The sequence below is a fragment of the Cydia strobilella genome, chromosome 24, assembly GCF_947568885.1.
Source record: "Cydia strobilella chromosome 24, ilCydStro3.1, whole genome shotgun sequence".
NCBI classification, from domain to species: Eukaryota; Metazoa; Arthropoda; class Insecta; order Lepidoptera; family Tortricidae; genus Cydia; species Cydia strobilella.
In genome coordinates, this window is record NC_086064.1 from 2,831,323 (window position 1) to 2,851,053 (window position 19,731).

General features: G+C 35.2%; 2 protein-coding genes across 3 annotated transcripts in view; one reads left to right on the plus strand and one right to left on the minus strand.

Annotated features, from left to right (window-relative positions):
- Window positions 1-6,537: 6,537 nt before the first annotated feature.
- On the plus strand, window positions 6,538-12,203 carry LOC134752272 (zinc finger protein 708-like). Its single transcript, XM_063687910.1, has 2 exons — window positions 6,538-7,343; window positions 10,062-12,203. The coding sequence occupies exons 1-2, from the start codon at window positions 6,791-6,793 to the stop codon at window positions 11,420-11,422; spliced, it is 1,914 nt and encodes a 637-aa protein (XP_063543980.1). The 5' UTR covers window positions 6,538-6,790; the 3' UTR covers window positions 11,423-12,203.
- Window positions 12,204-12,997: 794 nt separating this feature from the next.
- Window positions 12,998-19,731, minus strand: part of LOC134752140 (zinc finger imprinted 3-like) — a 123,339-nt gene continuing 116,605 nt past the window's right edge. For both annotated transcript variants that reach the window (XM_063687732.1, XM_063687731.1), the window contains exons 3-6: window positions 18,789-18,881; window positions 17,436-17,576; window positions 16,876-17,033; window positions 12,998-15,788 (exon numbers count right to left, since the gene is read on the minus strand). In XM_063687732.1, coding sequence (XP_063543802.1) covers window positions 14,814-15,788; window positions 16,876-17,033; window positions 17,436-17,576; window positions 18,789-18,881 — 1,367 coding nt within the window. In that variant the 3' untranslated portion in view covers window positions 12,998-14,813. The remainder of the gene's footprint in view (window positions 15,789-16,875; window positions 17,034-17,435; window positions 17,577-18,788; window positions 18,882-19,731) is intronic.

A 19,731-nucleotide genomic window follows, 5' to 3' on the forward strand; every position in this document is an offset into this window, starting at 1 on the left:
GAGCTGAGCGAATTCTCAATTTTGAGATTTCAAACTGATTATCTCCGTCGCGCTGACGGGGGCGGCGCCGCCATATCCCCGTGTGTGTGGTGCACGCACACAGACGCGCACGTCATTTGCGCTCACGGACCTTATGCCTGCAAGTCGCGTCGCGGTCGCGGCCCGCTATATAGGCATATCATAGGCTATAGCTAGTTCTTACAAACTTTTTCTGTTAGCTTAGCTCGCTACCACCACTGAGCGTTTACTTATTTCCTGTAATTGTGATTTAACTTCTTGATTTTAGGTAGCTGAATTCAATATCCTTCTACAACCTGCAATCCAAATAACATTTTGACTTTTACAGGAGAGTAAAAAAACAATCATTTCTTTTCTCGTTTCCGTGCGGAAAGTATCAACTTTCGACACGCTGTGCTATTAGTACCTACATTGTGCAACGAGGGGGGTAAGTGAGATTTTGTAAAGGAGGAGTTTACAATATTCTTACCCCCGGAGTTACACACAATGGTTTTCGTTACACTTGTGATGAAAAACTAAATTTTCAGGGAAATAATTATAAAATACGGTGACATTTCAAATATTCGTCCGCCATATTGTCATTTCTTGACAGGTTAGGCATCTAAGGCACAGGGCACAGACCTTCGGCATTCAGCCACGATTGAAAATTTTGTGTAAAAATATTTTAAACGGCTATTAAATTAATCCAATTAAATATTATAAACAAAAATACTAAATTATAATTGTCAGTATTTTAGAAGTAAAACTCCCTTACACACCCTTATACTTTAAACAAAGTATTTTACTTATAACTTACTTGGTTCGTACTTCGTATGAATTAGTGACATATCTAATTAAAAAAAGAAAGCTATAACTCCCGCGGGAACAATATAGGCCTTTTGTTTTCCCTTCAGTACACCTGCATGAAATAAGATCTTTTCGAGCAAGTGTGATGAAAAACAAATTTGTCGCTCTCCGGCTTCGTTGATTAGAAAAAAAGAAAGCCTCAGGTTAGATAAAATTATCATAACAAAGAAACATGTGACATGAGATATTTCTTACGTTGATGTAATTATACAGTTTTATTAATGGTCCGTTTTTTATTTATGAGTCAGATTTTGATTAAAATAGGTATGTTTGAAGAGCTCCTAATCCTGGTCGGAATGAATAAGAAACCCCAATTTGGGACAATAGTCTAGTCTACAAAACGTTCAAGGTGGTTAAAAATATAGTGTAAGCTGTTCGCATTAAAAAACCGCAAATCGATGTACAGGTTAGCCGTTTGGTACACGTATACTAGAGGTCAAAACAAAATTATCGACCCGCAGTTCCTAAAAAAAAATCCCTTGGGAGGGGAGTGCTGAAACTTTTTTTTGTATAAAAAATCTTTTTTTTTGTATAAAAAAACTTTTTTTTTTAAACCTATCGTATTCTTCTCTTATCTATCATACGAAAGGGCTTTTTGAAGCGATTCTGAAAATATATCACATCATTACATTTTAGCCATTTTTCTTAAATTGAAACAAAAAGAATTTTCAAAACATACCAAGTTTGGGCTCCTCCAGATACGATATGGCTGATTTTTTTTTGTACAATATACCAAAAATGGTACGTGATTTCCTCATATCTAACCCAAAAAAAGGAATTTTAAAAATAATTTTATTTAGTTTTTTTTTTAAATACAAAGTGACACAGTTAGGTTTAAAGATCTTTATTTTCTCATAAGAATACATAATATTCACTTACACGAGAATTAATTGTTTTTTCACGCAAAATACATTTTATCGGTGAGCGCACACTTAACCTATAACAAATAACTTAATACTGTAGGTATTAACATATATGACTTAAACTAAAAGTATACAAATTAAACTAAATTAAACAAAAAACACTTTTTTTTGTTTTTTTTTTGTCGGGTATATCAATAACTTATAAACAGAACAATTAGCAATGGAATGCGAGCGTAGTTGCTACGGCCCGGACCGGCCGTTCTACTTCAATACCTATTATACGAGACTTATGGAACTGTACTGCAGATACGGTACATATTAATCATACAAGGATACGTAATATCCATATATCCAACGGGAAATACCTCTTTAACCCTTTAACTTGACCCCAAACTTGGTATGTTTTGAAAATTCTATTTGTTTTAATTTACAAAAAAAAATGGCTAAAATGTAATGATTTGGTATACTTTTAGAATCGCCTCAAAAAGCCCTTTCGTATGATACCACACACGATAGGTTTTTGAAAAAAAAATGTTTTTTTCCATACAAAAAAAAAATGTTGTAGCACACCCTTCCTAAGGGATTTTTTTAGGAACTGCGGGTCAAAAATTTTGTTTTGACCTCAGTATGCGTGTGCCAAACGGCTAACTTGTACATCCATTTGCGGTTTTTCTTTGAAATTGGGCTTGTACGGCTGCCACTAATAGAGATACTAACTCCTAAAAATACGTATGATACCTCATTAGATTCGGAATGATGTCTAGAAAAATGTATTCGAAGCATTCCCACATAAAAAAAGTTCAAAAGCTATTAACAAAAAACGCAAACGTACCATTACGCAAAAAACAGCAAAAAATCACGTTTGTTGTTTGGGGAGCCCCACTTAAATATTTATTTTATTCTGTTTTTAGTATTTCTTGTTATAGCGGCAACAGAAATACATCATCTGTAAAAATTGCAACTGTCTAGCTATCACGGTTCATGAGATACAGCCTGGTGACAGACTGACAGATAGATTGACAGACAGTCAGACAGACAGACAGATATTATTTTAAAGGTATTAAATATTCTTTTAAAAATTAGAAAAAAATATGGTGCATTTAAAACATATCATGGAATATACTACGGTTATAAGTTGATAGTATGTAAAGTTATTTTTTCAACAAGTTAGGCAATTATTAAGTAACCACATTTTTCTCGAACTTTCGTCTTTGTTGTAAATAAAAAAAAAAAGAAAATAATTGGCGTAAAAAGTATTTCGCCTCGTGGAGCCCTTTTCATATACATACTTAATAAGATCACGTCATAAACGATTTAATAAAAGTAATACTTTATTTAAAATAAATTTTAGAATAATAGTGAAAATTTTAAAATATAAAACAATATTTTAACCAAAGTATTACTAATTCTTTTTACAATCAAATGTATGAATACGTACTTAGAACTGATACTTTTCTAAATAACGAATAAATGGACTAAATTGTGTAATTAATTTTTAGTGCAAATCACCACAATTTGCTTCTAAAGAGCAAATCAGTGACCAAAAATTATATATGATTTTAATGTTTCTTTCATATATTCAGATTTGTGTATGAAAATGTGAAACTATTATTTCTAAAATAAATTATTCGTCCCTAATTTACACAATAATTATACCAAATTTAATCTCATAGCAACAGATATGTAGAAATAGAGGCAAACTGGACCGCAGAAGCCGACTTTTTCCCTCCCTTTTTCGCGGGTTACCAGGACTTAATCTCGTAGCTACTGCGTCAGCTCAGCTTTGTATGAACCAAGGAATAATAAATAGTGTTAAACGATATCCCCTGAGGGCAAAGTGCATACTCACTTTACTTACTTCGCCTACTAAGAGGCAAATCGCGACTTTGAAAAGGTTTATCGATCTTATCACATCACTAGATTATCGACATTTAATGTCGACTATTGCCCATCACTTTTCTGTCTGTGTACGTATTTAGAAACTTGACCCCGCCCCTAAAATTAGTGCGATAAGAACAACTGCAGCTTAGGCGAAAAATCCTGCGTAAAAATCTCAAAAATCGAGGTTTTGTACTCGACTGTTTCCTCCTCCAAAACTTAACCAATCGTAACCAAATTTGGAAATCTAAATGATTATGAAATTGTCTGTGTCGGACTGTTTTGATTTTTTGGCTAATTGATACCAGTTTTGAATACCACGCCTCTCATTGCGGCATAGTCAGTGAGGCCATTTTTGGCCATGTGTGAAGGGCTCTAGCGCCTTAAAAAACAAAAATATCAAAAAAAGCAAAACACACCGACACAGATATTGACAATATTAATCTGTGTTGAAAAAATCATTGCTCTAGCTTCAAAAACCACGGAGGAAACAGTCGAGTACGTTTGTATGGAGAAATGACCACTCCTGTTGGCTCTTAATTAAAATTTTAGAACACTTAGTTAAAAATAGATTAGAATGTTTTATTGAAAGTAAGAAATTATTACCTGATATTCAATATGGTTTTCGCAAAAGCAGAAGCACTTTAGACTGTGTTAGTTTGTTAGTTTCTGATATTCTTTTAGCCTTTTCAAAACGAGAATATGTAGTAGCTTGTTTTATAGATATTAATTCTGCCTACGATAATGTAAATATATCAATTCTTGTAAATAAATTGTGCCTCTTGGGAGTTCCTGAACGCTTGTGCAATATTATTGCTGCTATGTTTTATGAACGGTCGATCAGGTTAGATTTAGATGATAAAGTATTACACAGGACAGTTTGGAAAGGACTACCGCAGGGTTCAGTTTTAAGCCCTTTACTAATACATACGACCTTAGTTCTAATTTGCCAGAATGTATGTCCATTTTACAATACGCCGATGACATAGTACTTTACTCTAGAAATAGATCCGTACCGAAGGCCTGCGAGATTATAAATGCTAGTTTGAAGGAATTAAATATATATTTAAATAATAATGGGTTAGATCTTTCAGTTCCGAAAACCTCAGCAATAATATTTTCTCCAAGGAAAAAAACTGTTAATGGAAATGTATCCTATGGTGGATCTATAATCTCCTTTTGTGAACAAGTTAAGTACTTAGGGATTGTTTTAGACTACAATTTGTCAGCCAAAGGTCATTGTAATTATGTTAAAGGTAGATGCGAACGCTCTTTAAACATATTGAGATGTTTGGCTGGTGTATGGTGGGGTAGCCATCCTTTCTATTTGAAGCTCATTTATAATTCGGTTATAAGAAGCGTTGTTGATTACGGTTCTTTTCTTCTAACACCGGGAACAGAAGATGCCTTTAAAGTACTCAATGTTATACAGAATAAGTCACTAAGGACTATCCTTGGTGCTATGTGAACCAGTCCTGCTAATGCCATGCAAGTGGAGTGTGTGGACCCACCTGCGCATTTAAGACGTCAATTTTTATCTGACAGATTTATTTTTAGGACTATGCAATTTTCAATACATCCTCTGATCACAAAATTATCTGCTCTTTATGATAATATACAGTCATCTCCATATTGGCGTCATAGAAATCCTCCTTGTATAATTAACAGCTACCTTAAATTTCTGTCTCCGTCTTCTCCTACTGTCAGATACATTTCTCTTCCTATATACGAGAAAGACTTTGACTCTTTGATTATTTCTCCACAAGTCATTCTAGACTCCAATATTATGAAGGATAAAATAAGTGCAAAACCTGTATTTAACAACTTAGTGGGCGAAAATTGGTCTGGTTGGCATCACATATACACAGATGCGTCCAAAAGTTCTTCATATGGCTGTGTTGGGGTTGGTGTATTTCATTAAATATCAGTATAATGTCGTACAAAAAATTAAACTGCCTTCAGAATCTTCGGTATTCACTGGAGAACTATTTGGTATTTATAAAGCGGTTGAGTATGTTTGCATGTTCAATTTAAATAAATGTGTAATTTTTTCCGATTCTAGAAGTTGCCTCCAAATTTTATTAAAATCACCTTTTAAAATGTTAAACAATTACCCTTTGTTATATGACATCCGAGACATCTTATTAAAATGCGAAAAGAAAGGGCTCACTGTAAACTTTGTATGGGTGCCGAGTCATTGTGGCATTCCCGGAAATGAGAAAACTGATCGTCTGGCCGTAGATGCTGTTGCTTCTGGTGATATATTTCCATATAAAAACTATTGTCATGATCTTCTGTTGCTCCCCAAAAGATATATCAGGTTAGCCTGGGAGTTCTTTTGGTTTTGGAGCAGCTTGGAATCCGGAAGCTATTATCTTAAGATTCAAAACGACATCCCTTTAAAGCCATGGTTTTACAATAAAAAATTTAATAGACGCGAAATATCATGTTTAACACGAATGAGACTGGGCCATACAAGTGCTCCTTCTCATCTTGCGAGGTTTGAATTTATAGATAATCCTAAATGTGACTGTGGTGCTGAGGTGGCTGATATCAATCATATATTTTTCTCTTGTCCTTTAAACGATCGAAATGTTTTTATGGAAGCTTTACAATCCAAACATATTCCCTTTCCAACAGACATCCGTTCCTTACTTATTGATCCTGATCTTTATAATATCTTAACTTGCTTCATCTTGCGTAATAATATAAAAGTATAGTTTATTTTATTTTTTACCACATTGTATTTATTTATTTATTGTGTACCTAACCTGACCACCTTTGTTATTCCAAATTCCGAATTTCCTTTATTCCTTTCCGCGTTATTTCCTACCCTTTTACATGACGTTGGCTACGGGCAACACCGCCCTCAAGTCCACCAAGAAGAAAAAAAATAAAATAGACTGGCATAGCATAGACGACCAGAGCCTTAAAAAAATAGTCAAAACGTTAAACAATTGGGAATAATATTTTTTATTTTGAATCGTAGTTTTTTGACAATATCTTAGAAAATCTAAGTATTCCTTTCAGAAATAATAATTGTAAATGTATTACGAGACTACCTCGAAATTCTTTATTTCACCTTAAGATTATCTGTCAAAGTAAATGTATTTTCTCTAATATCGTGAACATCGGCGTGTTTTAGTAGAATAGCAACGTGTATCCGTGTTCATTAGCGGTTGATAATGTCGCTGGAGGGTGTAGAGTGTGTGCGAGTGAAGGCGGAGCCCCCGTGGGAATACACAGAGCACGAGCAGCCCGAGGCACAGGCGGCGCGCACATGTACAGTGAAGGCAGAGCCCCAATGCCCCCAATCGGAGAGCGCGGTCGCTTGTGGCGTGAGCGATGCCAGCCTGCACCTCAAACATGAGGTGAAAGAGGAAATTGAGATTGAGGTTGGGCCCGAGGAGTTCCATCAATCCAAAGTGTGTACTTTTCCTCCGTGGGAGACCGTAGGCCTACATACGGAGCATGAGCAGACCGGTACGTTGATAGGTGAGGTTAAGACAGAACCTGAGGATGATATTTGTGACAGCAAAGAGATGCATGCTAGCCAGAGCAGCAATGTTCATGAGAGTGCACAGACCGAGAATGTAGACTATATGGTGAAGGTTGAGGACTGTGGTGTGAGCGCGGCCGCTGCGCAGGCCGGCCTGTACCTCAAGCATGATGTTAAAGATGAAATTATTGTCGGCCCGGAGGAGTGCCATCAGCCCAAGAAACTTTTAGTGTCTCCAGGTATATTATTTGGTTCCTATTTCACTTTGTTCAGACTTAAATGCTTGCAGGCGTTTAACAGTTGCCCATCTCACCAAAAATACCATTTCCATTTTTATTACTTGCTGTTATTTGACAAAGTAGAAGCACTGGTGGCCTAGCGGTAAGAACATGCGACTTTTTAATCTGGAGGTTGCGGGTTCAAACTCCGGCTCGTACCAATGAGTTTTTCAGAACTTATGTACGTAATATTATTTAATATTTACTAGTCGCTTATTGTGATGAAACCAGACTAATCCCAACAAGGCCTCAAGGTCAGATGGCAGTCGCTTTTGTAGAAACTAGTGCCCACGCCAGTTCTCGGGATTAGTTACCAAGCGGACCCTAGACTTGCATGAGCTGTGGCAAAAAGCCAGGATAATGCGAATAAGATGATGATGCTGTTATTTGACAGTCTTATACTTCATATTTTTTAGCATTAGAAAGAAGTTTGCAGAAGAAAGCTTCAGGTTTCAAATTGGGCACTTTTTGCAGTCAAATGTGACATTTCAACTAAAAGGTACCACATTGCTGCTTGTCGATAAGGTTGATTTCAAATTGATGGAAATAGGTTCTTATTGATAACCGACAATAAGTACCCTTTTGGTACAGTAAATTATAAAGTATTGAACATACCAAAGATAGATATAACTCCGTAATAGATGGATACAGTGTAAGGAAAAAACGTGCCTCGAAAATCACGAAAAATTGATTCTCGATCAGAGGGCGCCACTAGTTTTGGCCTACTCTCGTATAGAGGGCGTTGACGGTTTCGTTTGTTATTTATAATTTTAACGCATATCAGTGAAGGAACATGGGTCAAAATCATATAAAAATAATTAACGCAAATAAAAAAATCATTTATCCATATTTAAATACATTTTAACGTATTTTTATAAATCTTCATTTTTAGTTTTAAAGTATGTCGATAGATGGCAGTGAATTTACAGCGGTTACAAAATTTACTATGACAGTATCTAGAGATATGCCAGCGAGAATGTTCTCGCTCTCGGGAATTCCTTCTCTTGGAAATTTCCACACTTTCTCGAGAACATTCTCTTGGATGAGAATTACCGAGAAAGTTATAAAAATTTGCAAAAAAGTTAAAATGTTAATGTTCGTTTTGTTAATTTAAGTAATTGATAGACATACGCAAACATTCAAATGTAATAGTATATTATAACGGCGACTTTCTCTTCACTCTCGGGAAATTCCCGAGCATATTCTCGGGAATGTTCTCGATGAGAACATGCTCCCGCACATTTCCTTATAAGACGTCCATAGTATTTTGAATACAGACTATTTACAATGTAGATTTTCTTTGGCTTTGTGATTTTCGTGTCGTACATGTGTTTTTCAGATAGGTACTTGAGTTTTTACAAGGTTGCCCTGTTAGTTAGTGTGAGTCAAATCTAGGAAGCTAAACCCAATTACCGATTTCCGATTGAGCTGAAATTTTGCATACATATGTAATTCGGATGATAATGCAATATTATGATGACATGGTACTGATCTGATGATGGAGACAGGAAGTGACCATGGGATCTCTGTGATAAAACAACACTAACTAATTGTGTTTGGAGTTGTTAGAATTGTCTCGATGAGTATTAGTTGCTTATGGAAAGAAAAGTACGGTAAGCGATAATAGCTTGGTACCAAAAATGTGTTTTTTTTTTCCAAAAACTTATTAAGTTGTACTTTTAGCCATATAAATAAAAAAATATTATACGTTTCGAGATTATCGGAAACATTTTTGAGTAGATTTTGCGCAATTGAAGGTATGAATTTGTGGTGACATCAAAAAACAATTCCGTTTTTGCGATCACTAACATTTTGCAAGGATACCTCCCTACATCTGGTTCGTCTATTGATCTACCATTACATGTTAATTAACGATACAATAGTAGGTACATTACTTGGGCTTCTATTTTCAACGATAGTGGACACAGAAAAGGTATTTTTGACCGAATAACAGTTAATCTTTTCGAACGACGTATTTTGGTACGGCCACTACGACATTTGTATGGGTCCTTTTATTGATATACAATTTAAATAAAAATGTGTTTCACTATAATACAAGTTAGGAATATGGTGTAAGAATGTTGTGATTAATAAATACGTGAATCGGGTACATAATGTACGAAAATGGCCCAAAAATATTATTGCCGATATTTGTATGTCAACATTTGTATGGCTACTTTGACCGTACAAATGTCGAATGTGACATAAAAATGTCGACACAGTGCCATACAAATATCGGAAAGGTGCCATACAAATGTCGTCAGGGTCTTACAAATGCCACAAAAATAAACAATAGTGCCAAACATATTTTGATACTGCTATAAAATTAATTTACAATCGGTTCTATCGCGAATTTATTTTGTTACCTTTATTTACTGACGTTTCGACACAGGTTTCACTGGTCGTGGTCGCGGCTAACTGACGTCCCAGCAAAATGTCAAAACAGAGATTTGTGTGACTAGTTTTCTCAGCTGTTACCACTTGGGCTGGTGAGAATAAAAAAGTATCTCAGTTGTTAGCACTAGTAAGAACTTGGTGGTAACTATATATGTGGTGGCAACTATATTGGTAAAGTAAATTATAATGTATTGGTGGTACTATAATAATCCAATTATAGCTTGCTACCATATTCACTTTTGTTTAGTGTAATAAAATATACATGTAGTATTTAATTTACAGGGCGAATTCAACATGAAGACCGAAGGACGAAACCAGACTCGAAATCTTTAAGGATTAGCAAAAAACGAACTAAGGGCAGAATGTATAAAGAAAAGAAAACATACCAATGTGAGCACTGTAGTTACTCTAATGCCAATAAGAATCATATGAAAACCCATCATATTGTGATACATACTAAAGAGAAACCATTCAAATGTGACCACTGTAGTTTCGCTTGTGCCCGAAAGGTTGGTATAAAATCTCATATGATGACACATACTGGTGAAAAACCATTCAAATGTGATCACTGTAATTACGCTAGTGCCAAAAAAGGTCAAGTACAACGTCATATTACGATACATACTGGTGAAAAACCTTTCAAGTGTAAGCACTGTAGTTTTGCTACTACCAGTAAAAGTAATTTAAACCGTCATATAACGATCCATACTGATGAAAAACCTTACAAATGTGACTACTGTGGTTACGCTTTTGCAAATAAGATTTATTTAAAACAACATATATTTACACATGGGGACAAACTTTACAACTGTGAGCAATGTAGTTTTGCTGCTACCAGTCAGCGTAATTTGAACCGTCATAGAATGCTACATACTAGACAAAAACCTTACAAGTGTGACTACTGTGGTCACGCTTTTGCAAATAAGATTTATTTAAAACAACATATATTTACACATGGGGACAAACTTTACAACTGTGAGCAATGTAGTTTTGCTGCTACCAGTCAGCGTAATTTGAACCGTCATAGAATGCTACATACTAGACAAAAACCTTACAAGTGTGAGCAATGTAGTTACGCTACTTCCAATAAGAGTAGTTTGAACCGTCATAAAAAAATACATACTGGTGACGTACTTTACAAATGTAACTACTGTAGTTACACTTGTGCACATAAAGGTAATTTAACAAAACATTTAATTGTACATTCTGCTGAAAAACCTTTCAAGTGTGAGCACTGTAGTTTTGCTACTACCAATAACAGTTCTTTGAAACGTCATATATTAATACATACTCGTGACAAACCGTACAAATGTCACTTATGTAGTTACGTTTGTGCAAGTAAGCGTTGTTTAAAACGACATATGTTTAATCATGAGGAAAAACCTTACGTGTGTGAGCAGTGTAGTTTTGTTAGTACCGATAAGAGTTGTTTGGACCGTCATATAATGATACATACTGGTGACAAACCATACAAATGTGATCGCTGTAGTTACGCTTGTGCACTTAAAAATAATTTAAATAAACATAAGCTGGTACATTCTGGCGAGAAACCTTACAAGTGTGAGCACTGTAATTTTGCTAGTAACAGAAAGAGTAATTTGACCCGTCATATAACTATACATACTAGTGACAAACCGTACTAATGGTAACAAAGTGAGTGAAACATTTATAACTAAAGAACTGAAGGAATCAGACCTACCGCAATTCAAATCAAACTATTTAGGCGGTGTTTAGAATAACTCCGAACACTTTCCCATTTGATAATGAAGTATGTATTATATTATAGTAATGTTAATATAGATTTGTGTTGTAAATATAGTTGTAAGGTTACTTGATTTGTATGTCAGTTGACATTGAACATGAAGATAGGTCTAAAGAATAAAATCTTTGTTTTTTATAAATAAATATTGTTATTATAAGCAATACACAAACAAGCAGAAAAATATATAAAATTTTGGCACAATTGGTAACTATGTTTTTAGTTTTTAAGATATATTGTATCATATGTATGTTAGTTTTAAGATATTTATCTATGGGTCAATAGTTACCTGAAAATAGAGATTTATCATTTCATTTCTAATAACAACATATGTACAGATGTAGTGCATAATTGTATTCCATCGTATTTTCTCGGAAACGTTCGTATTTGTCATGCTACTTCAGTCAACCTCAGTACTTTTTGTACTGAGACTGACTGAAATAGCAAGAGACGTTCGTAAGTTTCCGTCAAAATACGATGGAAAATAAATTAGCGATAGACCCGTTTGTAAATGTGATTTAATATGTGTTCAAAACGTGAAAGTTTTAAATGTTATAAAATTATTATGCACTACATCTGTACAAGTTTGCCTGTCATTTGTATTATGGTCTGAAATAAAATCTATGATTGATTGATTACTCAAAACCTTGTGACTGCTATTTCATAACGCCTATTTTTTTGTCAGGGTATAGTTTTTTGTGTATATTTCCATATGTAAAACATGTTTTAATAAATAATACAATGTTATAAAACATAAATATGCATTTTATTTAAATCAAGTGAAGGATTGCAATTAATTTTACCACAAACAAGGGATATTAGTCTGTCCTTGAGGTACATATTTGCATCTCATATACATTGTGTAAATTTAATACGGGCGAACATTTAAACAGTGGTTAGCATAGAACCTAAGAAATATATTGAGATAGATTTTGCTTAAAAATACAATGAAAATAACTATATGCAAAGATAGATATAACTCCGTAATAGATGGATACAGTCTAAGGAAAAAACGTGCCTCGAAAATCACGAAAATTTGATTCTCGATCAGATGGCGCCACTAGTTTTGGCCTACTCTCGTATAGAGGGCGTTGACTGTTTCGTTTGTTATTTATAATTTTAACGCATACCAGTGAAAGAACATGGGTCAAAATCATAAAAATAATTAATGCAAATAAAAAAATCATTTATCCATATTTAAATACATTTTATCGTATTTTATATAAATATTAATTTTTAGTTTTAAAGTGTGTCGACAGATGGCAGTGAATTTACTGGGGTTACAAAATTTACTATGACAGTACCGCTCTAGTATAAGTTACTCTATGCTATATGATATATAGTTATATATGGCATAGGAATCCGTGGAACAACTCATGACTGGTTCAAATCATACTTGACAAACAGAATACAGTATGTAGAAATAGAATATTTTAACAAAACAACTAACTCTCTTTTAAAAACATTTTCACAGAAAAGACAAATCACAGGTTCTATTCCTCAGGGCAGTGTTTTAGGCTGCATCCTATTCTTAATCTACATTAACGACCTGGCAAAAATAATAAATACCGAATATACAAAATGTTTCCTATATGCCGATGATATATCTATAGTATTCTCTTGTTCAAACAGTAACAATCTAACTCATAAGTTAAATAATATTTTTGATACCGTAATTCAATGGCTCAGCGATCATAATCTACAACTAAACCTAAAAAAGACAAATTTAATTCAATTTCGACCCCATCAACGAACCCCATTAAATTTTGATTTCACTTACCTAGATACCCAAATTCAACCAATAAAGCACTGCAATCTCCTCGGCATAGTCATTGACGAGAATATCAATTGGAAAATGCATATAGATAAAATTAGCTTGAAAATATCATGCTTTGCTTATGCCCTCAGAAATATTAAAAAAACTACAGGGTTAAAAACGGCTCTTAGTGCTTATCATGCATTTACCCAGACATGGCTCCAATACGGGATCAATTTGTGGGGTAATAGCACAAATAGTGCAGATTTATTCATATTACAAAAAAGGTGTATTAGAATATTAAGTAATATAAAAAAACCAAGAGAGCTGCCGACCGTACTTTAAAAAATTTAATATTTTAACTCTACCATCCCTCTATATATTAGAAACATGTAAATTTGTAAGAAAACATCCTGACCTATATTTAAAAGCTAAAGATCGTCATAATAATTGTACCTTAAATTTAAGACACCAAAATAAAATAGCCCTTCCCGCCAGTAACTTACAAATAAGTAATAAGAGCCCCTATAATATGTCAATAAGAATTTTCAATAGTCTCCTAAAGGAAATAGCGGGAGAGCAAAAATATGATAAATTTGTTAACTGCTTGAAAAATTATTTAACGAGTAATTGTTTTTATTCTATACAAGAATATTTTGATTGTAATAAATACCATAAATAGACATATAAGTAATACATAGCTTAGGTAGGTATTACTTTTGTGTAATGTTATCTCTGTGTTTAATTTACATATGTATTAGTTTAGAGTAGATAGATAAAATTGCAATACCCTTACAGGGTGTGATGTTGTGATACATTATCGATTAAGAACATCTGTAATTTTACCAATGTGAAAGCAATAAATATATATATATATATTATATTATTATATATTATTATTTGAATATCGTCGTCCAGTACCCACAACACAAGCCTTTCTGAGCTTACTGTGGGACTAGGTTGATCTGTGTAAAAATTGTCCTATAATATTTATGAATATAATATTAAATGTCGAAATAATATGTCACGATATTTTACCGACACGGCGGGCAACAGCAGGGATTAATTGTCATTAAAAAAGACAAGATTGCTTGTGACAAAAATTTAATATAATATTGATATAAAATGATACCGTTTTAGCAAATATATCCAATACATAGTAATCTATGTTAAAAATACACTACCTCAATATTTTGTAGTAATTGCACTACTATAAAATTAAGTTAAGTACATATGTAACTAGAGACTGATGACCTTGCGTGAGTTTTGCGGGGCTATGATTATTGTAAGAATACTCTGTATTTTATTAAATAAATAAATAATAATAATAATAACAACTTTCTCCGAACTTCATTTTTCTCCAAAGCTTAAGCGAGGTTTAGACTAGCAAGAACTTGCATGCAATTTTCATTACATTGCGGTATCTGATAAACATTTTGAATGCAGTTTACCTTAGTAGTCAGCAATGTAACGTAAATTGCATGCAAGTTCTTGCTAGTCTAAACCTCGCTTAACATATTTACTCAGAATGATGCGTCTTCATATGCCCTTTTAAACTGCATTTCTGTACAAAAGCCAGCCCGCACACCGCACAAGAAAACCTCCTATCATTATTATGTATCCGCATATGCTCCGTCAACGTTTTCTTCCGCGCATACGCTTTTTTACACACCATACATTCAAAAGTCCTAGCCCCATTATGCTTAACCATATGCGATTCCAAATCTCGCCTAGCAAAGAATTTATTAGAACATATCTCACATTGAAAATAACGCTCTTCCAAATGGTCTCGCTTCATATGTCGAGATAACATGTATCTTCTTGCATATACTTTGTCACAAACATTACATTTATATTCTAATTCTGCTTCACCATGTATTGCAACTAAATGTTGATGTCGCTTAAAATAACCTGTAAACCGCTCTGAACATTTAGTACATTTAAAGCGCTTTACCATATTATGCACTGTATCTATATGGCTTTTAAGCTTCAGTTGCGATGAAAACACCTTGTTACAAGTTTCACATTGGAAACTACCTTCGACATGCATAGTTTTAATATGCATTCTTAATCTATAGCTAGTTACGAATCCCGTCCCGCACTCATCACAAATATAATTTCTATAATGTCCGTTCATATGTCTTTCCATCGTTCCTAAATTCTCCAACTTTAGACCACATATTTGGCAAATATAATTATTATCCATGGGTACTTTGAATGGTATTACTCTGTCTTCGTACTCAGTGTAAAACTTTTTACTATGTTTTGTTTCTAAGTGACTTTTTAAGTCTTTTAAAGTATTTAAGCTAGCGTCACATAAAGTACACTTTAAGTCTGTTATGTCCACATTTATGACAAGACTATAAGGACTAAAAGAATTCAAGGATTTCTTCATGTCACTTTTCTTGTGTTCTTTTTGGTGTGTTCGTAATGCTTCAATGTTGTCGAAGAGGTCTTTGCAGTAGAAACAGGGCAGTCCAACTCTGCTTTTACCCTAAAAAAAAAAGAAACATACAATTATTCGATGTATCGTTCGTTCGTGAAGTGTTCGTTTTTTTAGCATTAGAACAAACAAGAAGAAGAACAACAACAAACAACACAAGAAGAACACAATTAGAAGGAAACAATCTTGTCTTTTTATTGAAAAATATTAAAAAACGCTTTTCAAAAATTTGTTTATATTACTTAAAAGAATGTAAAAAATCGTAAATGATTTATAATTGTAACCTATTTCACAGAATATATAATAGTAGGTACAGAAGATTCACTCCCTAACAAAACGCGACTACTACGCGCACGGCGGCGCAAGCGCGTGCAGACGTCCGTTCCATAGCGGTGCGCGGCAATTACTACGGCAAAACCTCAAAATTGAGGCGGCCGCAGGTACTTGTAGCGACGCGACGAAATCGCGGAGTGAGACACGCCTGCCTATTTTCTGTGACTTGCAAATAAATTCATTCATTTATATAAATAATCATTTGAGTTCAATAAAAGTCTTAAGATACAAGAGTTTCCCAGCACTCCTAAAGATGTGCAGCGCCAAAATCGAGTGACCTACATTTTTCCCCCTTAAGAATCCCCGGCAAGCAAGCCGAATTTCACCGTCCCATACAAACGGAGTTTCGTTCTCATTTTAAAACTACGTGTTGCATTGTAATGAAACTTTCCATATACAATGACATGAGGTTTATATAGCTCCAGTTTATAAAACAAACGAAATAGAGCAACTTGTTTTTGCTACCCAAGAAAAAAAATACAGCGAAAAATCGCTGTTTTTTTTTTCTTGAGTATCAGAAGCTACATAAACTAATGACAGACCTAGATATACCTTATCCTATTCTAAGTACAAAGTTTCAGAGCAAACCAGCTAGTCATTTTAAAATGAGAGCGTAACTACGTTTGTATGGAGAACCGAGCTTGTGGGGGACTCTTAAGCCAGGGAATATTTCTTACACGATTTTGAACTTAGTTTCAAACCACACCCTTATGCCTTAAAAAGGATTAAACTGCAACTTGTTTATGGACGCCCTCTGTAGGGAGCAATTGTCAGTTTTTATTCCCATTTGAAATATTTTTAGTACCTTGAAAGCAGTAACGTTGGAGTGCTCCAAGATAAGCTGTGCGTTGTGGACGTGAGCGGCCTTCTCGGCGACGTAGCGTTGGTCGCTTATGTGCTTGCTTTCTATTTCAGTTTCCAGATTTAGTAGTTCTTCTATGTCTTTTGAGCGAGTTTTCTTTCCTGTAATAGAATAGTAGATTGTGTCACAAGAGAACAAAATGACATATTTAAGGCGTGGGCGTACATTGAATCTTGAGCACGCGGACCCACTATACATCAAAAATCACTTGCGTTTCTATGTGTGAACGGCACGTCTGTACACGCGGCATGCGTCATAGTGTGAGTAAGTTGCTTAAAAATACTAAAAATAGTCGGACGTCAAACGGCCGTCAATCTGCTGTCGCGGGGCGAGGTCATTCGAGTCGGGGCGGGGCGGGGCGTGGCCGTTCTGTATGATAATACTATTACTTATTCTGTGGTTTGTAGGTACATGACCTTACAGGTTGAAATGTATAAGTAAGCACCAGTGTTGGCCGAACGTTAATTGCATTATAAGCACCCACAGGCACACGAGTTACTTACCCCGTAACATGTCGAGATGCATTACGTATCGGGGACACACATCATACAGGGTGTCCCTGGTGGGTAGAGGGCGCAGAGTTGGGAACCGAGCCAATAGGCGAGATTCGTCGCGTGCGAGCGTGTCTTCGTCGTTTCCGGGATCTGCTCATATAAAACATTTTATTAACACATTTTTATTAGGTCGACCTGTACGTAACTATGTAATGGAATCTAAGTTAACTAATTTAACCATCTTCCAAGGATCGCAGCGTCATGAAAATTGGCAGCTGTATGTAGTTCTGATGACAATACAATAATATGGTACTGTCGAACTGATCTGATGATGGAGCCGGAAGATATGAACTGGAACTTCATGATGGAACATTGTATCATAGCTGTGTTTGGATTTGTTAGAAAAGTCTTGAAATGAACTTTGACCACGATTAGGTTTCAAGGTCTGATGATGAAGCCGGAAGATAGGCACTGGCATTCCATGATGGAATATCGTATCATAGTCGTGTTTGCACTTGTGAGAAAGGTCACGTAATGGACTTTGATCAGGTTTCAAGGTTATAACAAACCTATAAGCGTGTTTTTCTAGTGTTTTTTTAAACTATTTTTTTTTTAATCAGGACCCCGTTTTTGGCATTTTGGGCAAGTGAACTTTATTCACTCTGCCAGCCCAATATAAAAAGCTAGGCTAGCATTTTCACAAGAAGGTTCATTTTACATAATAATGATACATTGAGCAATTTCGTGTCCCTGGGCCCCCTGGTGAAACTCAAACACACAGCTTAGGAAGAACGCTACAGTTACAACATTCAGCTAACTTAGCGGTTTCACTCACGTATTTTTAGTCACTCGCGCGACATGTTTCGGAGAGCCTAGGTTTCCAATTTCAAGCACTAACAGTGCCTGAGTGAGTAGCGTTCACGACGGGCGTCACGTACTGCTAAGTTAGCTAAGTTAGGATGTCTCACGATAGTTTAAATTTGAGTTATAACATTGTTTGTATGGAAATTGTATTTTAATTTTTGACAAGTAGAAACATCTGCGAACGATGCTATTAAGCTTAGAATAAATTTAAAAGTGGAAAAGTTACTGCCTTGGGTGAGACTTGAACTCACAGCCTCTGGATCGATACTGTTGTAACTGGTGAATTTCCAATATGGCTTGGAGCTCCGGTAGCCGTTTAAAGTGTAACACTCTTACAGTAGATGTCGCTAGGGTCCCCTATGGTGGATTAAGATTCCCTGGTTAAGGATGAGGTCTTGGTGGATAAGTTGGCAGAGCGCTTGAGTATCGATCCAGAAGTCTCACCCAAGGCAGTAATTTTTCCACTTTTAAAATGGAAATTGTATGTTTAAAACTTACCAAAGTCCTTGTTGTCTGTGTCCATGTAGTCATGATCATCAATAGGCTCCAGCTTTACTTCTAAGCCTTCTAGTTTTACCTCAAGATTTTTCACTGTAAATATATAATATTGTGTTCGGTTACCGCTATAGTTACTCATGAAATAAAATGAAATCGGATTATATCACGTATATTGAATTTATGATACATCCCAACGTTTCGAACCCTTTACAGCGCTTGTGGTCAACGGGATGAGATACAGCCTGGTGACAGACAGACGGACAGCGCAGTCATAGTAATAGGGTCCCGTTTTTACCCTTTGGGCACGGAACTTTAAAAATGGTTGGACATGTTTCTAGATTAATTCTTCAGTAGCTGACACTTTAGTTTACTATCAATATTACACTTTAAACAACCTAAACAAGCAAAAAGCAAAAAAAAACTCTATACTCATTCGCCATTTTTAAGTTCAACCCATAGACATAGTATACATAAGTAGTTATAGACATGAAACCGAGCGGCCAGGGGTAAGAGAAAGACATATTCATGTACCTATTGACAGTTTCATGTGTGGCAGAATAATCCTTTTTCTCTTTCACTTATAAATTTCGGTATTTCGCCATCGCCTCCTTGTTATGATGCCATAACCCAACCAAGAAAAAATGCCAGGTAGGTGATAAAGACAAAGCATGGCACTATTTTCTCTTTCCTCTTATAGGAATCGCAATAAGACTATCTTTCTCTATCAAAGAGTGTCAGGCCCTTAGTTCAAAAAGAAATCTCTTGTTATTTTAGTTTGTTGGGATTAAAATTCGTCTTCTTTCGTGTCGAGGTTCCTTCAAACAGTGGATGCCCAGAAAGCAGCGGTGCTGACAGCCCTGACCGTCGCGTCCCTCAGGTCAGATTCCGATTAGGAGTGCGGGCACGCGGGGCATGCCAAGTGCCACCAGGTGCGCCATGGTTT